General features: G+C 40.1%; 1 protein-coding gene across 1 annotated transcript; it reads left to right on the top strand.

Annotated features, from left to right (window-relative positions):
• The first annotated feature begins 11,076 nt into the window (after positions 1–11,076).
• Positions 11,077–16,689, top strand: LOC142382396 (LIM domain transcription factor LMO4-B). Its single transcript, XM_075468195.1, has 5 exons — positions 11,077–11,161; positions 11,883–12,119; positions 12,244–12,340; positions 12,738–12,896; positions 13,518–16,689. The coding sequence occupies exons 2-5, from the start codon at positions 11,905–11,907 to the stop codon at positions 13,524–13,526; spliced, it is 480 nt and encodes a 159-aa protein (XP_075324310.1). The 5' UTR covers positions 11,077–11,161; positions 11,883–11,904; the 3' UTR covers positions 13,527–16,689.
• Positions 16,690–16,995: the final 306 nt, after the last annotated feature.

Here is a 16,995-nt window from a genome sequence, read left to right as displayed (position 1 = left end):
TAGTCAAACTTCAGATCCTTAAAGCCTCCTCAGATAGTGAAACAGCGACACACTGGATCTTCATCGTGTAATTTAATCCTACTTTCTAAGCGAAGAGCTTAATTTGTCTCCAGCTAACTTTATGTATAATTTACACTTATTCGGCTTCTTTGCAGGCTGGGATGTTGTATCTTTTAAACAGCTTTCTACCTCAAAGTCGGACCTGCAAAATGAGATGAAATCAGATTAAATTCTGAAACACATCAACATTAAACTCAAAACAAACCAAAAAGCTGAAAGCAGCTGTATGCGGGACCGAGATGTGCGTACGTTGGGGCATGCGCTGGACGTCGTAGTCGCGCAGCTCTGCCCACACGCACGATACCCTCTGCGTACGTACGAGCACATAATAACTCCAATGCGGAGGGGTTTTAGAAAATTTCTAGGGGTCGCCACAATCGCCATTTTGCTCCGCCCACACACGATACCCTTTACATACGTACGAGGTCGTCAGGGCGAACGTTTAAGCCTTGCGATGATGATAAGGCTTTCAAATCACAAACGCCATCACATTATTTTCACCGCCTGGCCACGCCTTTTGAGGTTTGACAAAGTTTCTCCATGATTTTTTTCCCACCATGTCTTAAGAGTAACCTGGCCAAGTTTGAAGCTTTTTGTATTAAATCTGTAGGAGGAGTTTGTTCAAATGCGAGGTGTGAAAAGTACAAGACGTTTCTAACCACCAGCAGGTGGCGCTATAGGTGGATGTCAGTATGATAATATGTGCGCGTTCAAGCTGTGGCCAGCATTCACCGTATGAAGTTTGGGACAGATTGGATAATGTATGTGGGAGTTATAAGCAACTTAATTTTTTGTGGCGAATGATGGCGAGTCATTGAACTTTGAGGCGTCGCCACGGACTAAAATTTGAAAAAGGTTGCCCCATGAATTTTCCCCCCCATGTCTTAAGAGTAACCTGGCCAAGTTTGAAACCTGTAGCATTAAATCTGTAGGACAAGTTCGATCTTAAGCAAGGCGTGGAATCGGGCAAAAATGGCACCAAAACACACCTTCCATCCAAAATGGCCGCCTCCCTGTGGACGTGGGACCATGGGCGTCGCACCCGTGGGGGATGGGGGTGTTTCGACACCCCCACTTTTACAGCAAGATGATTTCACCCCCCCACCACATTTTCCATAGGTAAACCCGTTTGCCCCATATTAACGGTTTGCCCACCCTCGTAGTGCACCAACATACAATGTGTTTTAAAGACTCTGTACCCTCTTTAGAATAATTCTATCCAGATTTGAGCATTGTTGTTTCCATACAGGACCTAGTTTAGGGCGATCAAAATGCAAAAATGCAGTGAAATGGCCCTTTATGCCCATCCATTTAATTCCTGAATCGGATGCCAACTTCAGCGTCGTGTCTATGGGCTTGATGTGGCACTCATGTGCCACCCCTGGAACACCCCCACATTTAAAATCACTGCTCCACCCCTGGTAAGAGGGGTGGATTTCTGTTGAGACTACAAGCGCTAGTTCCCACCCTCAAATGCCATCACTCACTTTGTGATCAATGTTTTGTCTAGACAATTTCGTCTAACAGCCTACCGGCACTTTCTTGAGTGGGTCCTGCAAAGAGAGAGATTGGGCAGAGGGCGTCGTGTCGTGCAGGCTATCCGCCAGAACTACCCAGCTCCAGACGGCCAGTACTGCGGGCAAGTGGAGGACGCTCAGGAGAAGCTATAGTTTCCTTGTTTTATATTCATTCAACAGTTGTATTGTTTGTATAGTTATTTAATTAAATGGTTAAAATGTACGTTGTTGTGGTTCTTTCTTAGTAATGTTGCTCCAAGTGTATTCGAGTTATTGAACGACCAACATTTCAGAACTGGAACTACCTAGCTACTGTTACCTCAGATGACAAAACGACAGACTTGTGATCATAGCCTACCTATAATTAATATAAATTATGAAGCATTACAAGTATACATTGCATTATAAGTTTGTTGCAAATCAGTTACCTCCTTCCAAGTTTATGATGCAATTCTAAACTTTGTTGAAGGCAGACAGGAGAGAAGGAGTGACATTTTGTTTTTTAATTCACAAAATAAGAATTGTCATGAACATAAAGACACACAAACAACATTATCCACACTATAAAAAAAGAGGTATTGACCCTGTGATTGGGTATACAGTAAGGTGCTCGATGGAAGTGCAAACAGGTAAGGCAGTGACATGATTTCCAGGTAGCATAGAGTCGGGTGGAGCTCGTACACTCTCGGGGGAGTGGCCTGCGGATCTTTATTATTGCAATGCACTATGGGGATTGTTGTCTTTAATCCACAAGCACAAAAAAAGTCAATTTCTGCCTTTTCTCGGTCAAGAAGGCACCAAATTAAACATTTATGCTACTATTCTACTACATATATGGCCCACTTTCAATACATATTCATGTCTCCACTGGTGGAATGTTCCTTTAAAGTCAAGTGACAGGGTTTTCTCCTTTTTACTTACTTTATGGTCGGTCACCACGGTTACCAGTGGAAATATTGTTCAGTTTATCCCCAAGCAGAGAGCAGGGTAATGGTAACCATCTTAGCTACATGCAGAGGTGGAAACGTAGTATGACAGACGCTTATGTGATAACTCGAGAAAATGCCAGCAAAGCCGCTGTTAGGAGTAAGAGACTGTATGACAGTAAGGTGAGGTATTCTACCCTGTTGCCCGGTGATGGTGTTTTAGTCAGGAACTTGACTCCACGTGTGGGTCCAGGCAAACTGAGAAATCACTGGGAGGACGGTGTATGTCAAGTGACCAAGAACAGTCCTGTTTATGAACTGAAACCTGAGAGGGGAAAAGGCAGATCCAGAACTTTACATGGTAATCTCCTACTGCCATGTGACCATTTGCCCTTAGAAACTTATTTGCGGCCTCAGTCAAAGAACAGGTCCACTAAAGAATCAGCTGAGACATAATAGGAACACTTGGAAGAGGACGATGATGTTTATGTTTATGTTTATGCATTTAGCAGACACTTTTATCCAAAGCGACTTAACAATTGAAAAAATATATAACATTACAGCTAACATCAAAGCTAACAATAAGCTAAATAGAAGGAAACCACTAGTCAGACTCTGTCAGAGGTGACAGGGGTGACAGTGTAGCGATAGAGTGCAGACATAGAGGGAGGTACAGAAAGATAAAGTGCAGTAGAAGGGGTAGGGAAGTACAGGGTAAGTGCTGGGATAGGAAATGCTCTCTGAAGAGCTGCTTTCTTCAAGAGTTTCTTTAAGAAACTCAAGAGTGATTCGCCACAGCCTAAGGGGTCCACAAGATCAGGCCACCAGGACAACCAATCTGAAGAGGTACTACAGGAGACCGAGCTTGAAGTTGCAGAAGCTGACCAACCACCAGAGGACATCATTGGTCAGGTAGAAGTCATGCCGGTGGAGGAAAGCCTTCCTACACCTCATCCGCCTCCTTCTACCTACAGTGATGCTGTTGATGAAGCGTATCAGAGACCCAAACATGAATCTAGGAAACCAAAGGTATTCACTTATGATACACTGGGTACTGCGGCTTGTTATAGCATACATACTTTACATTATTATTCGGGACACAACCATGCCTTGGGTATACAGTGTTCATCCTTACTATTTTCAAGAGTTTTATGGACAATGTTTATGCATTGGTGGTTATTTTGTTTATTGAAATTGAGTGAATGCACTTACAGTAGACCTATCTTAAGACTGTTTACAGGTGAAGAAAAATCTAAGTAGAAGTACTGTCACAAACAATAATGGACTGTATTTGTGTTTATACCAATTTATATAGGACAAATATGCACTTAGATGTGAAATGGACATTTGAGACTGAATGGGTTGTATGACAAGAGTTCCAGTCTGTAAACCTTTTGCATGAGTTGAGTTTGACTGCACACTTCAATTTTGTATGGCAGTGATATTTACCAGTTGTTCGTGTGCTAAGGTCCTGATGTTGGGGACAACATCTTTTTTTGAGGGGGAGTATGTGACAGGTTGAAATTATTAAAATATTTAAAGTGTTTCATAACCGGAATAAAATATACATGTGTAGGTTGATAGTAGAATTTATATACAGTTAAAAGTGACAGTTACAAATGATTCATATTTCATAATTATTATTTTTGTAATGGTTGATTAAAATATTGTTTATACTACAAGTATAAATACTATGTACACTAATTACAATTTATTAAGAGTTCAATGGTTTGCAGATCAATTGATTTTGACTAGCAGAGAACTTTGTGTTTTGCGCTTGTGCAGAAAAACGTGTGTGTTCTTTTGAATAAAGTGAAATGGTTCTTCACATTTGCTCAAAAGTTACCATGTACCTCTCCCAAACTGTCGGAGCAGAGGGCGCAACACATACCATTGTGGAGGGGGGCGTGGTGCATCAGATGCAGAGGAGAGGTGGGAAGGGCTCAGAGGACAGTGGGAGGGGAGATGATTGGCACACCTGTACATCGTCGGCTAATCATTCTCCTAAGATAAACAATACAAAGTAGTATAAAGTTGTTACTGCCCCGTATAAAGTATGGGGCAGTAACATGACCTTCCAAAGGATAAGCAGGTGTTCTGACCAAAATCACTGTGAATGTTGAGGAATAAAGTTCTGCATTGATGTAAGTGTGTTTATACAAGTTATCAGATTCAAAAAGTTATTTAGAGAAACTGAAAGACTTACAGATGCAAAAACATACAGTCAAACTGGAGGTGCCACTGCAGGGAACTGCACTTTGATAGATTGGCTTCCATTGAGCCATGTTGAAAAGGAATGACTCTGGTGCAGACTGCTATGATAAATTGTGATTGACAGAGGATGAATCCTACTGATGTTTGTGGCTAATATGTAAAGTTTGCCTTTCATGCCACAATGATGACCACATTTGTGGTTTCTCTTTCTCAGCAGGTATCCCTGATCTGGTGTTATGGTGTTTGTTCTCCTCTCTTTCCTGTCCTCTCAACCCCCAGCTGGTCGAGGCAGATGGCCGCCCTCCCTGAGTCTGGTTCTGCCAGAGATTTTGTCCTGTTAAAATCGAAGTTTTTACTTTCCACTGTCAGCTTGTGTACGCTTAAAGACGAAAGATTGAATCAAAGAGAATTTTCTGTGCAATCTGTTGGTTTTCTTAGCCAGGCAACTTAAATTGCTTCTGTATGAATCAGACCAATTGGATTGTACTGGTCCAATCTATAATTTCTTGCAAGTGTTAAATTAGGCGAAACGTTTTGGCAATTGAAATATTCAGAGTATAGTATCAGAGTACTTGAAGCATGTGCATCTACAGTCATTCTCTAGGCTGTAAAGCTGGTCTACATGAACATCTAAATTTGAATTGACTTGAAATGTGAAATCCACCATTAAACTGAATCTCATCTTTCACATATAGATTTTGATCATCATGTCAATAACACAGTTCTTTTCGTTACAGATTGGTAGATATAAAGTCAGGATTTATCTCCTACTGGTTCAGAAAAGATTACTCTATGGACACATCTTACATCATAATGGTTCTCATCATAGTCTTATCTTTCTATATTCTATGCAGATACAGATACTGTACATACACATGTATTTTACAAACTGGTGTTTAAAATGTAAAAAACCCATGTCCAGATGATCATTTTAGTGCTCTTTCAGAGGTAATTCCTCTGTCTCTTCTCCTCCATACCAGTTACTCCCCTGTTCTCTATATCCCGATCCCTCATTTTTTTCAAGCCTGACCACCTATCAAGAATAATTCCATGACTATGTCCTAACTAGCCCTTCTTTGATTTGATTGCTTGTGTTTCCTGATTGCGTATTGCAGAATCGAATCTGACCAGTTGTTTGTTTATGTATGCTTGACTTGTGACTTTTGCACTTTTGCGCTGGAGACTATCCCAACTGCCTTTGTGCGAGAGGCAGGATACGCCCATCACAGGGTCACACAGCCTTGCAGACTCACTCCCAGGGTCACCAATTAACTAAGCATGGTTGTGTTTGGATGGTGAAAGGAACAGAGAGAACCCACACATGCACAGGAAGAATATGCAAACTCCCCACAGGAGGGCCTCAGTCGTGTTTCAAACCATGAACTATTTGGTTGTGGAGCAAAAGTTATAGCTACCAACACACCACGACCGTTAAGCCCTACTATACATTCATTATTTCTGTTGTTTTAACTGTGTTTTACTGATTTGTTTTTCATTTTCCTGAGTGTAGACTTCACCATTTCTCATTTCTACATCTTCGCAATTAAAATGAAATTTGAAAAATGGTATATACATTGACTGTTTCACTGACATGTCTAGCATGTTTTTGTTGCTCGTGAATTGAATTGTGATAGTTCACTGCCCTCCAGTGGGCAAAATGAAGGTCTGTAACAACCAACACTTCAGTCATGTTAAAAACATCGAAGACATTTTCCTTGTTTTCATTTTCTGTAATTTGTCTGTGTATTCAAACATGACTATCTGTGTTAGTTTCACAGTTGAACCGTTAAAAAAACCTGATGGATGATGGAGGTTGAGACATACAAGACAATGAATCCCTCACATTGATTTTTGTATAAGGAATGGGAGTTTTATCTTTGAATCTGTATCACATATTTTGGCACTTTAGGTCATAAGAAAAACAGAATAAATCACACTGAACACACATTTCCACAACGCTGCATAGCAATATGAAATTTACCAGTTAACACACACAATGTCTGAGCTGAGTTGGCCCAGTTTATTCTCATTCCAAAGTGGTAAGAGAATAACATACAGTCTTTCAAAAAGAGGTCATTGTTGGAGCAATGGTCATCAAAAAAATTGTTCAATTTACTTTTATTTCAAAAGAAATTCTGATTAAGGTAACGCCTGCATGTAGATGGTAAATGGAAAGTACTTGTGTAGCACTTTTATAGTCTAGCTGACCACTCAAAGCGCTTCTACGCTACATGCCATATTTACCCATACACTAGTCTACAGACTACACAGTACTTTCTTCTACACACTACACACGCATCTATAGGCAACATGGGTTCAGTTAGTTTGGGCTTCAGTCCAAAGACGCGGCTCCGGGAAGCCAGAAGGCGAACCACCGACTGCTCTTCCTTCTGAGCTACAGATCCGGGAAAAGAGATCAGAAATGATGGTTGATAGGTGCCTTTGATATAAGTGATACTTTTGCATTGTTGTATTTTGGAAATACAAAGAGAAACATATTCTGTAGTTACAGAGTATGGTTGAGCATACCATGCAAAAATAGTCCGTTTATATCTTCTAAGAGATATCATGTTAGGGTTGGAGTGCATTGACCAACGAGTCCATCATGGCTAACACAAAAAGGCAGACTGCCATACATGCTCACACTTACCACAAATTTAGAATCATCAATTAACCTAACATGCATGATTCTGGAATATGGGAGAAAGCAGAGCACATGGACACACATAAACACAGGGAGAATGTTCATTAACACGTCATTATAAAGACCAATGCACATTTGAATGTTCAAGTTCAAGTTCAAGTTGACTTTATTAGTACCCATAGGTAGATTTGTTCTGCAGAAAAAAGGAGAAGGCATCTCACACACCTTATTAACAGACATTAATTTGACAGAGGACAGATCCAGAGGACAGGACAAGACAGTACAAAAACAGACATGGCAAGTACTCACAATGCTCACTGAACAGGATAAAAGTAGATATTTCCCACAAGGCAAGAGACAATAAATAAAGGTTGAAACCAGGATCAGGGTTTCTATAAATAGAATTAAGTAATAATAAATAATAAATTGTAAAATGGATCTCAGCAGTAAAGTGCGTTAGGTTTTATTTAAAAGAGCGACAGCAGCAGGGGCAAAGCTGTTCCTATAGCATGTGGTCCTAGTTCTCGGGACTATATCTACGTCCTGATGGCAGCAGCTGGATCTGGCAGCGCTGCATCTGCTTCATGTACAGCGACTCCAAGCCCAGCTGTTTTTCCCCAATCAATCGACCTGACCATTTAATAATCTTGTTGAGTGAACTCCTTTCTTTTAGGGACAAGTTTCCGAACCATGATACAAGTGAAAAGGTTAAAATAGATTCAATAAAAGCATGATAAAACAGTGTCATCATGGTCCTATCAATGTGGAAATGGGACAACTTCCTCAGACAGAACAGCCGCTGGTGTCCCTTCCTGCTTACAGCTTTGCAGTTCTCTTTAAAGTTTAGGGTCGAGTCAATGATTGTCCCCAGATATTTATAGGACTGCACTTGTTCAATGACTTGTCCCTTGATCCTTACAGGTTCAGGTGTTTTGATATTCTTCCTAAAATCAATAGCCATGTTTTTGGTCTTTGTTAAATTAAGATGTAGGTAAGAGTCTTCACACCACTTGACAAAGTTGTCAACAACAGGACCGTGGTCGTTTTCATTTCCCTGCAGCAGGCTAACAATTACAGAGTCATCTGCATATTTTAAAATAAGGCGGTTGTTAAAAGTGCTCTGACACATATTAGTGTATATATGTGTACATCTCTGACATGTTAGAGCCATATGAACCAACTCGGGCTCTGAGAACCTCAGGGAGGGGTCTCCTGCTTGGTGCCCAGAGTCAGGACTAAACAAGGTGAGGCTGCGTTTCAGTTTTATGCCCCTAAAATCTGGAACAGTCTTCCAGATGATGTAAGACAGGCCTCAACTCTGACAATGTTTAAATCCGGCTGAAAACAGTTCTATTTAGCTGTGCATATGACACCTGAAAGTATTTTATCTGCACTCTTCACTTTTAAATTAATTAATTAATGATTATTTTTAATGTTTTTTTTTATTTTTTATTTCTTTTTAATGATTTTATTGCCTTCTTGTGATTTTATGTAGCTGTAAAGCACTTTGAATTACCTTGTGTACGAATTGTGCTCTATAAATAAAATTGCCTTGCCTTGCCTTGCCTATAAAATGAATAACAAAGGTGAGAGCACGCACCCTTGTGGTGAGCCTGTGGAAGAGCACACTTTGTCAGATAAAAACCCATTACCTCTGACCCTTTGTGTCCTGTTTGTTAAGAAGTTTAAAAATCCAGCCCACAAGATTTGTACTCAAGTTCAAATGTTCTAAAAGCCTCTGTGTTAACTTATGTGGCTGGACTGTGTTAAAAGCAGAGGAAAAATCGATGAATAAAACATGACACCCGATTCCTTCAAGATGTTTAAAAAGCAAATTAAGAAGGGTGCGTGTGGCATCCTCCACTCCCCTTTTGGGCCTATAGGCACATTGCTATTGGTCAAATCCGCTCTCTGTATTTTTCAAAATTTCCAGCCGTACCAGTTTTTCAAAGATTTTCATAATGATTGAAGTAAAGGCCACTGGTCTAAAATCATTCAGTGTTGTGGGGCAACTGGATTTAGGGACCAGGACACTCATTACAGTGATTACAGTTGTAATGTGGGAAAAAGTCATACAGTGAGTCATCCAAAAGGGAGAGTTCATGTGTGATGTATACATAAAGAATGAGGAGTAAAGAATTGGAGTACAGTCATTGTCATGTTCCAGTTTGAGATTATATGAGCTTTGTCACAAAGCCTTTGTGACATGGCGCATTATCCTGCTGGAAGTGGCCATCAGAAGTTAGGTACACTGTGGTCATAAACAGGGCCAAAGTGTGCCAAGAAAATATCCCCCACACCATTACACCACCACCACCAGCCTGAACCGTTGAAGGTATGATGGATCCATGCTTTCATGTTGTTTACGCCAAATTCTAACCCGACCATCTGAATGTCGCAGCTGAAATCGAGACTTGTCAGACCAGGCAACATTTTTCCAATCTTCTATTGTCCAATGTTGGTGAGCCTCTGTGAATTGTTTCCTGTTCTTTGCTGACAGGAGTGGCCCCCGGTGTTGTCTTCTGCTGCTGTACCCCATCTTTTCCAAGGTTCGATGTGTTCTGCATTCCTTTGTTGTAACAAGTGGTTATTTGAGTTACTATTGCCTTCCTATCAACTCAAACCACTCTGCCCATCATCCTCTGAACTCTTACAACTCGGAGATTTTCTCTTTCTCGGACCACTCTCTGTAAACCCTAGAGATGGTTGTGCGTGAACTTCCCAGTAGATCAGCAGTTTCTGAAATACTCAGACCAGCCTGTCTGGCACCAACAACCATGCCACGTTCAAAGTCACTTAAATCCCCTTTCTTTCCTATTCGGATACTCGGTTTGAACTTCAGAAAGTTGTCTTGACCACCTCCACATGCCTAAATGCATTGAGTTGCGGCCATGTGATTGGCTGATTAGCTATTTGTGTTAACAAGCAATTGAACAGGTGTAACTAATAAAGTGTATGTACTGAAAATGGACCATTTGTTGAATTTCTAAATCTTCTATTATAATGTGATGTTTTTTTTCATTTAGAACCCAGAAATGAGTAACTTTCTTTCTTTATTTTTTTTAACATATCAGTAATGGACTTCTTTTTGATAGCGTCTCCAACACTTTTTTGTTCCAAAAACTTTCTTAAAACTCATTGAATTACAAATAGTTTCCTTGGTTTCTTTGGATGCCTGAATAGAAAGTGGACAGAAAGGAGGCAGTTTTGAATTAGTGTTTGACTCATATCCCACAGTAAAGTGAAACATCCTATACAATTAGAGTTTGCAGCTGCTTCCATGTCATTATACATAGGTACATACTCGGTGAAATCGGATGGGATTTCGGCTTTAGGTATGTGAATGTGCATATTAATGAGCCACTATCAACACATAAATCATTTTGACTGAGGACACGCCTCTTGTTCTCCCATTGGCTGAAGCGTGACTCTTGCCGGCTGCGTCCTCTCCTGGCAACTTAAGTAGCCCCTTGCGCAATTTGATGAATAGAGTCGCTGTCAAAGGCGCTAAGAGAGGTCGTGTCGTTTATGCTTAGCAAAGACGACAAGAAAATGAAGCTGCGTTATGTCCCATCCGCATAGTTACTTGTAGTTGTTCATTCGCAATGCTGGATTTCGCGGATAGTTTGTCCAACTGTTCCCCTTATTGTGTTTTTCCTTGCCTTTTTTTGTGGAAAGCTATTAAGACCACAATATGTCGCGCTTGAGAGCGGTTTTACAACTATAAGCGAAGATTCTGTGAATATTTTTCCAGTTTTTCAAAGTTCTCACGGAAGGAGGAACAGCTTTGTCTCAATAAGGTAATGCGTCTCTTCTTTTTCCTCATGTTTCCCGTCCGCGCGCGCATTTCAGAATACAGCTTTACTGTAAGCTAGCAGCTCACGAACTCATGTCTCTTAAGCTTTGTTACTTCCACACGATTAAAAGCTAGAAATGATAAAGGCACAAGAAAAGCACTTAATGATTTGTGGAACGCCTTCAAAAGTCTGGCTTGGTACTGCGCACCTCTTCCCCTCACACTCCGTTTACATAATGCAAAAAAACAAAACAAAAAACACTCTCCTCGTCTGGTCTAGTTGTCTAACCAATAACAAGACTAGTATTGATGTTTTGAAATTACAATGCTTCAAAGAGTACACTTCAAAACTCTAAAATGTACTTGTTATATTTCTGTGTGTTATTTGTTAATCAGCTGTATCAGTATGCTCTGTTTGGGTCATGGTGCTGTCAGTTGCTCACCTAAACGAGTCTTCATAGGTTTGGCAGAAAAAATAGGAAAGGCAGATCCTTGTTGTTATGAATATAAAAGCTCCTATTTGAAGTCATTTCAATTATTGCAGTTAATATTCACTCCAAATAAATATATTTCTCACAATTATGATTGTTTAAAGTCTATTACTCAAGGGATTTTATATTGAATTTGTAGGCCTACTTCATGTTTTTCAAGTGTTGGTAGATTGAATATGACTGAATTAAGCCATCACACCTGTCTCAGCTCTTGCATGTCTATTCTTTGCCCAGGAGTCTTAGGGGCCACATCAGCATGGTGAACAGCCAGGTGTCAGGTGTACCACCAGCCCCCAGGTCCTGTGCAGGATGTGGGGGGAAGATCGCAGATCGCTTTCTGCTCTTCTCCATGGAGCGATACTGGCACACACGGTGCCTCAAATGCTCTTGTTGCCAAGCCCAGCTGGGGGACATTGGCACCACCTGCTACAGCAAAGGGGGCATGATTCTGTGTCGCAGCGACTACATCAGGTGAGAGGAACGATGAGGTGGCAGAGTTAGAATGGATGAGGAGAGTAGTTGGAGGAAAAGGAAATGCTGTTTTTAGATTTTTGTAGCTGAACAGACAGAGCAATCTGTGTTCTTGTGTTTGCAGACTGTTTGGGCACAGTGGAGCATGCAGTGCATGTGGCCAGTCAATCCCAGCTAACGAAATGGTGATGAAGGCACAGGGAAATGTTTACCACCTCAAGGTAAATCCCCAGCTTTTACAGGATTGTGCTTCATCTCCTGCTGCTTGTATGACAGACACATCTGGGATGTGGTGGGGAGAGACATTGATCCAGAAATTGTCAGGAATGGTATGAATTGTACCTGCTGTCTGTTTGTCTCTTGTAATCACTTTTTAATTTGTTCTTTAGATTTATTTTAGCTGCTCACTAGATTATTTGCTAACAGATAAGACTTAAGCTTTTAATATTTTTGTTGATATTTTCCCCATACAATGTAATTCACATCGAGTGGCTAAATGTTCCTATTTTGATTTGAAATATAACATAAGGGTATTTATCTTCATATTTATGGACTTTAGCGGCTTGAATTTAAGAGATATTTTTTGTCCTTTCATCTTCTGTTTTCCCCACTCTGCAGTGTTTCAGCTGTGCCACCTGTAGAAACAGACTAATGCCTGGAGATCGCTTCCATTACATCAATGGTACAATCTTCTGTGAGCATGACAGGCCTGGTGCTGCCTTGCTCAACAGCCACCTGCCTCCACTTCAGAGCAGCTCTGTGCTGACAGACCAGAAGGTAAATAAAAGGGTTACCAGCATGATATTACAGACCCATATATATTTGGAGTAGAGCTTAACATGACTAGAAATGTGTTTGATTCCCCATGTAACTAATAGAAAGAAGAGGGGAATGCAGACAATGTTTACACAGGAATGAGAAAAATAATAACAATTTGGTTTACATATATAGATGTATATCATCATCAATCAAATAATATGAGAAAGAATAGATTAACAAAAAAAAGACTCCTATCCTGTACTGTTATTATTAGGTGAAATTTTTACTACTTTACATTATTACCCTACATTCTACTTCAACTTTATATGTTACGTATCAACCTTGTAACCAACTTATAAAATACTTTGTTTCAGTAATAATACAGTAACACGACAGCCAGACACTACTCTGCAGCATACTGAACAATGATTATTTTTTTGTGTAAAATATTTCATGCTTTATTTTATGCTTTCATAACCTACAAATGTTTCAATGTGCTTGATAAGAGGCCATCACACACACATCTGAATAGAGAGTGTGGTTTTGTTTTCATACAATTTAAAAATACATACAGAGAGAAACTGGAGCATGTGCTGTTGACCTAACCCTTTTCCCGGGACCCTCTGGTCCTATCTGCAGGTATGCTGAGTGGCAAGATGGCACCCTGTTTCCCTCCCAGCCTTCACTTCTCCTCGGTGCATTCCTTCTCTCCTGCTACTATCACCATTGTTGTTGTGGAGTCTCATCACTGCCTCCACCACCTTCGTTATCCTCTAAAAGACGCAGTTTCTCCCTTCCCTCACCATATCAGTGAATCTCTCTACTTCACGGTCCTGTTTCTGATGTGTTTAGTGTTAAAGTGATCTGTGCGTTATGCACAAATCATAGAGTAAGTGTGGACTGCTCTGAAGGCTTCTTCAGGACTAAACAAAGCTTGAGGAAGACGGTGATGAAAAGCAGAATCTGCTTGCAGAGACAACAAAAGGTGCTTGTGTGAATGTTTGATGGACTGCTGTCAAGTGACTGTCAAAGCATTGCTCCGGCCATGTCGCTTAATTTCTCCTGAGCGTGTTTATAATGAACTCCTGATCTCCCTCTTGTATATGATAATCTTGAGATCAAGTCGCTGAACATTACATAAACCAATTATTGGCGTGAGGGAAGTATTTGAAAACGTTCAGTCACAGGAAAACCCTTGAATTAAAAAAAAAATTAAAAATTAAAAAAAAACAGGACCAAAAACTTTTGGACAACACCATGTTATTCACACTTGGTGATTTGTCACATGTCCTTTTCTACCCTAAGAAGAGGTGAAATGATCCAGTCATGATTTTTTCTTTTCGTTTTATTTCTTTATCAAATGCCTGTGCAATGTCTTAAAAAAATGTGGGGATAAAAACAAAAATCCCATTAAAACGATTTTCTGTGACATGTCACAAAGCGACCTGGGTCATTGCAGCTTTAGAGTGGCATTGTGTTGCATGGAACCAAGCATGGCAATTGTTACTTGCTCTCTCACTCTATTTAGCCCTGTATGGTGAAAACATGCCTGATTACCCTGAGGAATGGAATTAAGGGGCTTGAGCTCTGACCATTTACAGAAGCAATTAAACATGAGCCCTGTATCTGTGCTGCTAGAGCTCCTGGGAGACTGAACTTGGGGTATATCCTGTGGCTGACTGGCTGGCTGGCTGTCTGCCTCTAATAAAGCCTAATCTGAAAGCAGGCTCATTAAAGGGGAGTGGCCCCTTTTACATCCAGAGCATTTGAAACAATCTGATGTATTTACTGTTTACCATGTTCCAATTAAAGCTCCCACACAGCCTGGTTTGTTTCCCATCATAGCTTTTTGTTTCTGCCACACACTGCATGGCTTCTGAAAAGTATTTTCTTGAGCTGCATCTAATTCGCTCTAACTCCTTGTGCCTCTTTAATGCTACGTGGAAACTTTAAAGCCTCAGCATACCATCAGAGGTTGGGAGTTAATCTTTGTGAGATAGTGCGAGTGGAGTACGCTGTGTGCAGGAAGTAGGAGATAGCATCTGCTCTACTTTCACACCTTGCCTGGGAGCATGGAAGCCATCAAACTTGCACCTTAATGCGCTTAGTTATTTCAAAACGTCCCACTTGTCATGGCTGGTGCTGATACTGCATCAATTATTTATTCCACGTCTGATCAAGAAGTGTCACGTAAATTAATTAACGTATGCAAATTATCACAATTACAATTATCTTTGTGTCATGATGGTGAAGAAATAAAACCCTGGCACATTCCTGACTCCCACAGCACCACAAGTTACACTTTACATTCAAACTAATCAAGCCTCATCTGCCTTTTCCTAATTAGCCAGAACGTTTTCAGATGCCAATTAGCAGGTCTCATGAAAAAGCTCCTTGCCATGAGGCGCCATCTTTTATCAGAGCTTCTGCAGGTGTGTTGCTCACCATGTAGCCAGTTTCATAGGAAAGTGTTTATTCCTGCTAATTAATCATATTAACACATGCAGATGAGTGTAATTGCCTAAGCTCCTCCACCCCACACTGTGTGAAGACACAAGAAGATACCATGGTATTTTTACATGCATGTGATGAAGAAGAGGACAGGCAAAGCCGCCTTCTTTTTCAGAGACACTCCGGTGATGCCACGATAGCCACCATGGATGGTACTGTGGAATATGACAATGTACTGATGTTGGTTCATATTTACTTTGATAGTCCAGTCTTCTTTGTGTCATGATGTGAACAATTGTGAACAGCAGCAGAGCAAATAGGCTTACTTCCCACTTGGTTAACAATTGAATGTGTATATAATGGAATCAATTAACTCATTGTTCTTAAATACTGCCTTTAATGCCACATGCTTACTGTGGTGTTATTTAGCTGCATGTCATTGGGACTGTTTGCCAAATACTGTTAGCATCTTCGCTTGTGTAAATGCTATGCTAATTTGGTATCAGGAGTCATATTAAACTGCATGGGCATGGTCATTCTCGTTTTGATAGATGGCAGAGAGATTCATAGGTCACTCTTTAATGGATCATTTCCTGCTACCACAAATCACGAGACAATTTACAGCTTTTTGTCATTGCAGCCAGTGCTCACAGATCTTCCCCTTTATATTACATTGATTCTTTTTCCATCACGTTCTGATGGTGTGTTATGAGAAAATCATAAAGCATTTTAGAGAACTGAAAGCAGCGTCATTTGTCAAGAGAGTTGCTTTACTGAAGACAGGCAACACTTGTTATGGGACACTTTGTGACAATAATGAACAATGAAAGAATACAAAGCTTAAAAACAGCAAAAACAACAAAAAAAGCTATTGTTTGTGTGACCTCTGACACAGGTTTTGCCTTTGTTTTCACAAAACAATTTTTAATGTTTAGCTGGCTTCTGTGCAGAGATTTCTGGTTAGTACTCTTTACAGACTAAATTTATTGTGGTTCTGTATGAATTTTCATGCTGTTTAGAGTATATAGAGCATCATTACTCATGCTCTTTATATTCTAAACAAACTTGAAATATAAGTACATGACTTACTGTCTGATGGTAATTCTCAGAAACGGCTTACACTTGGTGCTTAAAATAACAGGAAAATATTTCTTTCGCTACTAAAGCCAGGTACTATGTATGTTCCATCATTATATCAAGTCACATACAGTATATACTGTAGAAATAATTTGTTTATGAACATTCCAAGGGTCTTGACTTTGATCCAAGCGCTGCATTATAACATGGATAACTTGGATTTTGAAGCATGATTGTGGAAATAAATGCTTCTTCATTACTTTAAAAATAAGCAAAAAAACAATGAGCTGAGACTGAATGGTGTAAGCAAGGTATTGCATGATGATGTTGTTTTTTGCTTTAGATGAATGCTGATAGACCGGTTTTGTCCAACTGTAGGCACTTAGCTTGACATATGTATGTTTCTGTAAACTGCCATCTGATTGTCACCATTTTCAAAATCCAAGCATATGAATTCAATTTTATTATGCTGAAAATGATGAAAGCTTCTCAGGGTAGTTATAGTAGGTTCCAGTCCCAATGCAACATTTGAATATGCAGAATCCACTGCAAAAACATCCAATACACACCTAATTTTTCATAACCATAG

This window comes from Odontesthes bonariensis, chromosome 6 (genome assembly GCF_027942865.1).
Source record: "Odontesthes bonariensis isolate fOdoBon6 chromosome 6, fOdoBon6.hap1, whole genome shotgun sequence".
In the NCBI taxonomy this organism is placed as follows: domain Eukaryota; kingdom Metazoa; phylum Chordata; class Actinopteri; order Atheriniformes; family Atherinopsidae; genus Odontesthes; species Odontesthes bonariensis.
Note: the sequence above shows the minus strand (reverse complement) of the source record. Positions and strands in the feature narration are given on the sequence as shown.

Bases quoted from the DNA above. Each gene is read 5' to 3' on its own strand.
- LOC142382396 (XM_075468195.1), top strand. From the start codon at position 11,905: ATGGTGAACAGCCAGGTGTCAGGTGTACCACCAGCCCCCAGGTCCTGT. The intron at 12,120-12,243 runs GTGAGAGGAACG...TTGTGTTTGCAG, and splicing joins TGTCGCAGCGACTACATCAG to ACTGTTTGGGCACAGTGGAG. The intron at 12,341-12,737 runs GTAAATCCCCAG...CCCACTCTGCAG, and splicing joins GAAATGTTTACCACCTCAAG to TGTTTCAGCTGTGCCACCTG.